This window comes from Spea bombifrons, chromosome 7 (assembly GCF_027358695.1).
Source record: "Spea bombifrons isolate aSpeBom1 chromosome 7, aSpeBom1.2.pri, whole genome shotgun sequence".
In the NCBI taxonomy this organism is placed as follows: domain Eukaryota; kingdom Metazoa; phylum Chordata; class Amphibia; order Anura; family Pelobatidae; genus Spea; species Spea bombifrons.
Genome location: NC_071093.1, coordinates 26,061,506 through 26,072,098, shown reverse-complemented (window position 1 = coordinate 26,072,098; position 10,593 = coordinate 26,061,506). Strand labels below are relative to the sequence as shown.

The following is a 10,593-nucleotide window of genomic DNA, read 5'->3' as shown; positions in this document are numbered from 1 at the left end:
TGCATGTAAAGGAAGGGGTGTGTGAAGGCAGTGTATGTCTATACATGTGTGTGTGGACGGGTGTATGTTAGGGCAGTGTATGTGTATATGTGTGTATGGGCAGGTGTTTGTAAAAGAAGTGTATGTGGGCAGTTGTGTGTGAGGCCAGTGTAGTTATTTAAGGGCAGGGGGACACAATTTTCCATTCTTGCTTCAAGCCCAAAAAGAGCCAGCTACGGCTCTGCTCACAACAACCAGGTAAGGCGAGTGCCTGTCGCTCTATCTCTGCACTTATTTGTATACCATAAAGAAAAGATTTCCTCTCCTTCTGAGGTCTGAAGCAATACCTGAGGAAGACAGGAAAACTTTTGAAACTTGTCTTTGAAGCATTATGTTAATTCAATAAAAGGTATTGCATACTCTGGTATATTGGCATCTTATTTATATATATACATATATATATAGTTTTGTCAGTGGCATGATTTAGTGGTGGAACTTATTACTGCCCCCCAGTTTTGACTGTGGTATCGTATGTGCCCCCCCTATATATTGTTCCTAGAGTCGCCACTGGCAGAAGGGGAGGAGATATGTGGACTGTGTAGAAGTTATTAAGAGGAAAGGGAGATTAAATCTGAGTAGGGATGCATAGAAGAGTAGAAACACATAAAGGGTGGGCTACACAATGACTGCAGTTTCCCTCCAGTTTAACTCTTAACTCTTATCTGTCCATTTATGAAGAGTCCACATGGGATGAGGCCAGTGGTGTAACTACCGGGGTCGCAGCTTCAATGGGGCCTGCCTCTTTAAGGGGCCCTGGTGACCTCTGCGATCACTGCGCTGGTCCAGGTCAGAAACAATTTTGAACCAGCATGAGGTGAAGAAACCTACATCACGTGACCCCCTGATGTCATGTGACCTCTTAGTAAAAGCGAGCATCTGGGCAGAAAGCTGCAGGACAGGTAGATGTCTGTATGGGTATGTATAGGGTGGTGGAAAGCTGTTTCAGGGCAATGAGGGAACAAAAGCTGTTTGGGGGGGGTGATGACACAGACCAGCTCTTTGGGGGGGTGATTGCAAAGGCAGAGTGTTTGGGGTTTAGGATGGCCCTGATAAGCTCTATGGGGCAAAGGTGGCAGTAGTTGCAGGGAATACCTATGGCTCTGTCTGTAACCTATGCTGCATGATTCCAGACAAGAAGGTACAGGCAGACTAAGAGAAAACACACACATGGCTGGAGGTTTAGGAAACAGTCTATATTGGAGTGTGCTGGCTGGTCGGGTAATACTCACAGGACTGGTTTACACAGCAGAACAAGTCAAGTGCGCTGAGGATGGATGACACCTCGGACTCTGATCTGTAGCTGGACTGTGGAGGATTAGAGACCTTTAGGCAGGGCACACAGCAGGAAGGCCTCAGGCAAAAGGATGCGGTCAAAAACAAAGTGGGTCAGTGTAAGAAATCATTTTCATGCCTTTATTCTTTCCTATAGATATACATGCTTTAGGCTTGAATGCAACGTGAGTGCTAGGAACATATGTTCTCAAACGTGATGTACCTATTAGCGGGTCTTCTGTGGAATGCCAGTGTACCCTATGACTGGTCCAAAAGAATTCCTAAAATTCATATACTGCCCATATATAGTAAGAACCTATACCCTAACTGAATGTAAAGGGGTATAAAAACTCATGTTTAGAAGGGCAAGGTCTCCTTCATCTTGTCAAGAATACAGACCCTACAGTACCTACAATCAGTAAATGTATGCATACTACTTTGTTCTACCAAATAAACCTCTTTACGAAGACTTAAAAGCTGCTGTTCTCTGGTCACTGGCAAAGTTTAGATATTGAAGACAAACAAATATCTAACAGTCAGTAACAGGAGCACACTATCGACAAACCAAATGAGGTATCGAGTAGAATTGTAACGAACAAGCTGGGTCAGAACCAGAAGTATGAGGCTTCTAGAAGTACAGGACCAGGATACACAGCCACAACAGTAAGCTGCTTAAACTGTAATGCAAGGCCCAGACTGAATGGCAGCTGTCCAGAATAATTGTTAATGGATGCTCCCAAAAGGGAAGGGTGGCTGCTAGTAGCTGGAGATAGACATGACAGTGGGTATAGATATTATTGACAGTGGAACATCTTGTTTGGGAGAATTGGGGGACCCCAGGGCAATTTGTGCACCAGGGCCCTGTGTTCTAGTTAAACATCTGGATGAGGTTACTGTAGCAACATTTCCAAGCAATTTCCAAAGAATGTGTTGGCCCAAGAAGATTGTGATATTTATATGTATTGGGCATGGGGCAATCCTTTTTAGGACTTCACTTGCACGACGTTGTGATTAATACTTTGATAGGAGCGTGCTACTATCAGTGTCCATTCATGGGCAAGCTGGTCCTAGTTGCGATGGGCACACAGGAAAGAAAAATGCATTTCCTCGCTGTAAATTTGGTTTTGGTATTTCCTTGGCAGTTAACATTTGCAATTTGGACACTTACCCTAAAGCAGAAGGGATGGAAATTTTAACTGGCTATTAAGGGACTAAAGAAAAATAAATGGTAACATTATATACAATTTTCACTTAAGAAAATGTAAACATTTCGCTTCTATGTTGAGGTGCATGTTGGAAGAAACCTGTTTCTTGTAGGGAGGCCATGGATGTTTTGCTAAATAGGGGGTTATCAAAACAAATGAAATGCACATCTGGTGTCCCACAACTGTAAACTGCAAATAAAGAGTCAGGACAACAATTGCAGTAGCCTAGTTTAGCATTCAGACTGCCCTGTTCTTTGCATTGGGGTTGAGTACGTACAGGTATTTGTTCTCCCAGTGCAGCACGATGGATGCCATTTCCAGTTTTGTTCCCATCTTTCGTTTTTGCCATTTTACTTGATTATAGCCTTGTCAACCATTATATGTGGTAATGCAGCTGAGATCATACCAACTAATATTTGTCCATCTATCTCATATGGATGTGGTCTAATTAACCATATCACTTTAAAAGTGTAGTTTTCGTAACATTAAGGGCTCAACCTTGGCCACACTCAAGCGTGGAAAATATTTGTTTTATTTGTAACCTCGTTGTGTGATGGGTTTACACAGACAGAAGTAATGTGCATTACACCTGCAGTTTTTGCTCAAATGTCTGTTTAGCCATTTTGTTTATTTAAGCAAAGCCAAAAAAATAATAATTTTCCACCTTGTTTTTATTTTAATGGCACTTAGACATTGCTATTAGTATGCATCAGTTTCACAGGACTATTTCAAAGATTGGAAACAACAATCCAGCACCAGATGTCAGGAAGCAAGCACTGGGCATCCAGTCCACTTCTATCATAGATACTCCTCTTGCATACTACCAAGCAACAAGGCCACAGGGAGGATTGCATGGCAGGGACTAGATGAAATGCAGGGGCTACGAATGCACACAATGTCTTTAGGACAATTATTTAGGATATCCTAAAGGTTATATGAGATTTGTGGTACAACCAGCAAAACTGTTCACATAGATAAGACATGCCAAGTACAGAGACTGCAGTTACATGTTGCAAGTTATTTTATACACAACAAAAATAAATGAAACACTGTTTTGGTTCCTTCTAGTATCAATTACAATTCAATGGCCTTCAGATCAGTGTGCAGAATTTACAGAATTGAGGAAAACCAGATCACAAAAAAAAAAATCCAGTTATTCCAGAGAGAAGAGTCCAATAAATCTTTGTAAATTAGTAACTAGACTGGAGACTGTTTTAATGCACTAGTAGGAAAGGGGCCTTCGGAGTTCCAAAATATTTAGCTAGTCTATATTGGACTATTTCACATTATTTTTTGTTCATAATTATAGTTGCTGGTCACTGGCTCTACAGCCACCAAAGCAAATTATTTTAAAGCCGAATCACTGGTTCTGGTATATACCTAAAAAATGTAGATCAGCATAACTGAAGTGTCTGTCTCCTTACCTGCTTTGGTTCAAAGTGGCAGAAGAGCCAGAGACAGACACCATTAAAATGCAGTAGACTTACTTCAGCTGCATAAGAGCAATTTCTCATAACATTTGGTTCCATCACCTGTGCCTCACTGAAGCCTAGCTTTATTTAAGTCATGATTAAGAATTAGGAGGGTTTATGCGAGACATGGTTTCTATTAGCACCTTAATTTATATTTTGGTCAGAGATGAAAGTTTACAAAAATAGATAGGAAACCCATCAGCAACCAATGGTTTGTTTAGATCTAATGCCTTGTAGGGACAGAGGTGCAAGGGATACCAATTTAATACTAAACCAGGCCCAGCAAGACATCAGCACCAGCAAAACGGTATAATCAGTATTCCCAGAGCGTTGAGGAATCGATTGTCTCGGCATTGGCTTTCAAAACACCAGCGTGGTCTCCTTTTAGATACAGGCCATTAGCCTTTATTGCTACTTTGTTGTAGTCGCAGAACTCAAAAAAGAAATCTACGGGGTTAGGGCTGCTGCTGGTAACAGAGGAATCGCTGCCAACGGTCCAGTAGTTCCCTGTTGAATCTATGGGGGAGAAAAAGAAGCAGTTAATACCAGTAGTGGGCCTAAAAGGACACACATCCCAATACATCTTGCATAAGCTACTCTCAAAGGTCAATGATGCACTAAACTATTCATTATTCACAAGAATCATGGGTGTTTAAGGGACAACTCTAAGCAATGAAAATTTTTACATAAATTAAGCTATTCCTCACAGTATACTTATTTTATCTTACCATTTACTTTGTAAATAAAATAAGTTATAAAAGGGACACATCTGAGGATACACAGTAGTAAAGACTACTTATCTGGCAGCACCACCTCTCTATAAGAGGTTACCAGATATATGAAGAAGTCAACTTACCTTTAAGATTATATGCACCATCATTAAACTCCAGTTGAAAGACATCATAAATTGAACGATTTGAGTCAAGAGTGCCTGTCATTTTTCGGCAACCTATAAATCCATGCTCTCCTCTCAGGACAATGAGAGGACGGTTAATAAGCTTCATCAAGAAATGTTCAGTCTCCCCTGCAGAATAATGAAATCCATACAATCACAGTATATAAACATTTGTATACGTATTCAAATTTGAGTTGATAAGTAGTGTAGCAAGGCTCCAAAAAGTAGTTATGGGAGATTTTCTGACCAGATTGCTGTTTAAAGAGAGATACCATCAAATATTTATAAGCAGGGACAATGAATGGTGTGTACTCTATTGCATCTTAAAATCTTGCCGCATTTACACAATACTTGTATATTATAAATATATACAAATACAAAAATTTTCCTGCACAAAAATGAAAGGTTGCTGTTACTGGATTAGATCATTTTTAAGACAACACAATGGTATATGAAACTGGAAAATAAAGCAATTTTTATTTGTGAACATGGTAATGTCCTATCCTGTTAAATTTGTCATTATGTCTGACTGCATATATTGTAGAATATTTCTTAAACAATCTCTTTAGAATGCCAATTTAACAAATAATCAAAATTCCAATGCAACGATAAATACACTTGTCAGAGATGCAGAATATTGATGTTTATAGGGTTTGTAGAAATCTTACTGAAAAGAAAAAAAAAATCTAACCTGGAGCATCAACAGAGGCTGCCAGCTGTCCATTCTTCTTTGCAGTCACATATTTGCCATTTCCTCCCCTGAGGGTTATACGCCGGTCACACCAATCAATATCAAAGTAGCAGCTGTCATTCCTGGAATGGACCATGAAGAGTGAAATGTGAGTGGCCATAAGGAACACCATAAAGGTCTATCTGAAACACCATGGCATTTTATGCAGAATCTGTTTAACACTGTTTAACATCTGTTTAAGATGGTGCCACAACGCTTAGACGCACACAAGAAAGGACTGCCTGGTCATAGGGTTATCTGATCAGACACACACACAAAAAGTTTTTTTTGTTTTATTACAGAAACACCAGTCAGTGCATATAATTATCAGTTGGTTAAAAAAAAATAGTAATTAACAACTATAAGGAAATAGCATAAGGAATACTACTTGCTTTAGATAGATTATGCTATAGAATCCCACAAAACCAGGAAAAGCTTGAGCATATGTCATAAGCACGTTAGGTCTTCGGAAATAGTGTATGGAATTAAATTTGTACTTACAGGCTTGAAGCCGTTGCCTGGATCCCTCCATTGCTTGTGAGAGTCCAGTACTTCCCAGTATGAGTACGGAAAGCACACTTTTTGGTGTCCTTATTTATTTCCAATTGGAAAGTTTCTTGGTCAGTCTCCTCTTCCTGATTGGCAGAGAGGTCAATCCCTAAACAGATTAAATAAATCAGGCCTCTATAGAAAGACTAGATTGCAAACCTAACACTTCAATTGGAGAGAATTTTCTTTTATGGTAAACCTGACCAATTGCACAACATGATCAAGTGAGGTGAATCCAGAAATGTTGCTTCTTTCATTGTATCTGGCATATAATCAGGCGAATGCCTTGTGGTGACATTTTAAAATGTATTGTTTCCAAATTGACTTATACAATGATTTTAATAAATTAAAATATTGGGGGTGAATCTTGCAGAATCCCCCAATAACTTTCAATTTTCTCCTCCCACAACCTTTTTGTGTGCAGGAGGTGTAATAGGCTGAGGACAACAGATCAAGATGGATTGAGGAGAGTTTTGAGACTTCCCATCGATTTCAGTGGTGTTGAACACCAAACAAAAGCAGATTCTATATTTTCATGAATATATTTACCATGAAATTGTCTTGTTCATCTCTTCCTACCTTTGTGCCTAGAGAGACTGAGACATGTGCTTCCTTCTGTCTGCCCAAAGCAGCATGAAATGGTTTCTTGGCAGACAGAAGGGAAGTCTCCAATAAAGGGGAATTTTGTCAAAACTATTTTTTGTTTCCAAAGACAGAAAGTTATAGAAAATACACCAGATCATAGAACACAATTCCAAAATATAGTATACTTTGCCACTTACCGCTAATCTCTTTTGCGATAAAGGGAACAGACGTACTTATTAACAGTTAACTTTAATATGTTAAAATTTCTTTAACTTTAATTATTTTTCAAACAAAGCATTGCTCAAAGTTCTGCACAAGTAACAATGTACATCTGATTCTTAGATACAAGATGTACATGAACCAATCTAACAGGATTACTTTGCACCATGTGAGGCATTTGACCAATTTAGAGACATGCAAAGGGAAGATACTGTAATTAGTAACTGTTTGACGAGCCAGAATCCCGGGAAGTTACCAAGTCACTAGTTTTCAGATTGCCTGAGGTTCAGGTGTGCATCCGTTTCATACAACCTTTCTAATCAGCATGAAGATACTTTACATTGCATCTATCAAACAGACCAGCTATTCTAATATTATATTAGTTTTGATGTTTTGGAGAGACAAGGATCGATTTCAGTGATTAGCAGCTGGCTTTTCTGTCCTTCAGAAACACCAACATTTGCATCCATTCATATAACCAATGTTTTGGTGCATTACAGCAAAATATGTATAACAAATTTAGCCAGACAAGAGGAAAAATACACTACTGTTATCCTTTATATATTAACCATTTATGGGTTTCATAGACAGATTCCTTCCCCCCCCCCCGCCGCCCCATTTCTTCCCAAAGGTATATTTTTGTAAACAGACAACCTCCAATGTGATAAATAAGACTTGTAATTGCCACTTGAGAATGCAGTGTCCCAGCAGGGAGGGCCAGTTTAGCATGCCCAGCATTATTTACCTTGATAGTAGGAAACCAGCTACTAAACTGTAAATTGTAATGAATATCTAGTATAAATTATAAAATTATAAAACGACCGACGCATTGTATCATAAGGAAACCTATTAATTATAAAAAGCAGTCTTAAGATTAAAACCCGCGATGTTTGGGCTCTTCATACACAGAATGGCAGCGTTCTTGTTCCAAACAAGCGATCAATGAGGATTTTGTACATCTGCAATTTTCGTGTTTCAGTTTAACTATTAAACATGATGTGCAAATTCACCAGCACACAAATAAAATGCTGGTAACCCAGTATATGTGGCGTAATGGGTCATTACTAAAGGCTTAACAGCAACAGCTCCCAAAACGAAAGAAAACCTCAGATTTAATTGGATAATGCTGGCCCTGCTACAGATTGCCACCAATCCTGACTTCCGGGCAATTACTTTAAATTTCTACAAAATTTGCTTAGGCAAATAGAAAAGGCACATATAGGTAAATGTATGCACAGAGCTGTGAAGCCAAAAGCTTCCCTTTAACCTCCATTACGCCAGCCCCAAGTGATACAGAATAGATTTAGTGTGCACAGCTGCCTCTAGGAAGGCATTTGCTTTCTGGACATAATCAGTGAGGAGAACAATTAACCGCCCCTCCTCAGCCTCCCACTGAGCGGTTCATGCGGACGCACAAAGATCGGGAAGCGTGTGATTGACAGACCCCAAAGAGGAGGCGGTGAGCGGTTGCTAGATGCTTTAAAATAGAGGGAAACGCATCTACTGAAGAGCTGCTTATATATATATAGGGGGCCCATCCCCTGCTAACCCTGCCCCAGTCGCAAGAAGCCTACATGTGGGTGGGGAGCAACATGCTACTCCCTAGCCTGAGCCGTGAGCAGACAAAGCCCCTTCTCCTCCATCACAGGAGGACTCTTTGGGAAGCAAAAACTCCCATGAAAACGTGAACGAGCAGGCAGCTCAGGGTCTACGTCACACCATGCACTCACACGTCATAAACTTACACATCATACTAATGACATGACGGACGGTGCGCCGCAATAATTCACTCCTGCAGAGAAAAGAACAAAAACAGTGGGAACACGAATACTGCGGTCATTGGTTCCGGTTATACGGCTAAACGCCGCGGTCACATGGGCCGAATATGAGATAATAAAACAAGGCTGCGTGCGGCGTTCTATCATATAACGGGCTCGCGCGATGATCGCTATTCTGCCCGGATACAGGCGATTGGGGGAATGGTACAGGCATAGTGGGAAGTAACGGGGAGGACCGGGATGGATGGGATTATGGGAGAGGAGTGTCTGCAGAAGGTGGGGAAAGGAAATAACTCAGCAGTTTTGGAATCCTTTGTATCAGGATCGCGTTAAAATGGCATTTATCTGGGCTCTTAGTGAATTACACAGCAGAGGGTATCTAATGCGATATAAGACACGCGGCCATCAGCGCTTTGTATGCGTACATGTGGCCACATTCTTATCTGCCTATAGCATGACCAAATCATTTCCACGTGACCGCAATCTTCCCCACATACAGAGAAACGGGCCATCCGTGTACACATGTTAAGTATCATCCCTTTCTTCATGTAGCTGTATAGCCCAAGCATGAACATGGAGCCGTCAAGTTTCTCTTGCTTCACCCTCACAAGGTCCCCACAGCACTGGGTACTCACCTTGCCTGGTGGACACATTCCTCCCGTTGCCCGCTGTGAGGACCACCTGGGGGCAGCTTCTTTCCAGGACGAACAGCTCATCCCTGCCAGCCTTGCTGTTCTTGCCGGCTTTCAGTTTCCCGCTGGGCCCGGAGGGAGTTAGGTACCGGCCATCGGCAGCCCGAAAGGCGACTTTCCCGGCTGAAATATCCAGGGTGTAACCCGTATCCGGACCCGACTCCGCGTGCAGACTACCGTCCATGGCCAGGAGGCGGTGGTCGGGTGTCTGGATGCTGTAGCGGTTATCCTGGAACAGTAGAGTGATGAGGGAGTCCAGACCCCAGGGTACATCCCGCTCCACCGACAGCTCGTCTCCTTGGGCGCCCAGGCGGCCGTACCTCTTACGGGTCACACTATATAAGGTGACCTGGGGATGCATGGCCAAGTGGACCCCCCACTTCTCAGCAGGAGATACTGATGGAGAGAAACAGCTGATACGGTCTTCTGACCCTCCTAGGTACCGGCCGTAAGCTTCGGACTGCAGGACCCAGCGGCCGTCCCCCTGGGCACTGATCAAGAAGCGGCACTCCGGCCCCGGCACCTCGCTCTCTCCGGACACCCGTCCATCCTTGTCTGCAGACAGATATCGACCCAAATGGCTTCTGAGAAGCACAGCCCCAGCCTCTTCCCCCACGGGCTCCAGGCTCCACACTTGCTTTTTCTTCAGGCTGGTGGCCGAGGCATTGATCTTGAAGCCGAATGCCTCTGCAGTGAGATATTTGTTGTTGCAGTTGATCAGTCCGAGTTGCAGGGGTTCGGAGTTACTCATGTTGTTAGATACAAGATGCTCTTAACGGTGGCTCCTCACTAGCACTGCGAGCCTCAGATTGCCAGTTGCTGCTTTTAAAGCCTCGGTGATCTCACTCTGAGGGCGGCTCCCAAAATCTGGGGAATAAAGGATGGAAAATGGAGGGGATTCGGGGGATGCGAACAATGCAGAAAAGAGTATAGTGATTGGGTTCCTAACGTATCGCCATCAGGACTGTTGTTATTAGGGTCTTACATATTTTATGATGGGCGTTTCAGTGTTATAGTAAGGGGGCCACCACACAAAGAGGACCGAAACCATACAGCGAGACCAGTATTATGGAAGCAGCCGGTACAGCCGGGGTCCGATCTATAGCACTTTTTTAAGCATTAGCACTGAGATGATTTAAGATAATTTAACCGGGGAT

General features: G+C 42.2%; 1 protein-coding gene across 1 annotated transcript; it reads right to left on the bottom strand.

Annotated features, from left to right (window-relative positions):
* Positions 1 to 3,169: 3,169 nt before the first annotated feature.
* On the bottom strand, positions 3,170 to 10,229 carry FSCN1 (fascin actin-bundling protein 1). The gene is made up of 5 exons (XM_053470684.1): positions 9,380 to 10,229; positions 6,115 to 6,271; positions 5,575 to 5,696; positions 4,845 to 5,012; positions 3,170 to 4,504 (listed from the first exon to the last, which is right to left on the bottom strand). The coding sequence occupies exons 1-5, from the start codon at positions 10,185 to 10,187 to the stop codon at positions 4,302 to 4,304; spliced, it is 1,458 nt and encodes a 485-aa protein (XP_053326659.1). The 5' UTR covers positions 10,188 to 10,229; the 3' UTR covers positions 3,170 to 4,301.
* Positions 10,230 to 10,593: the final 364 nt, after the last annotated feature.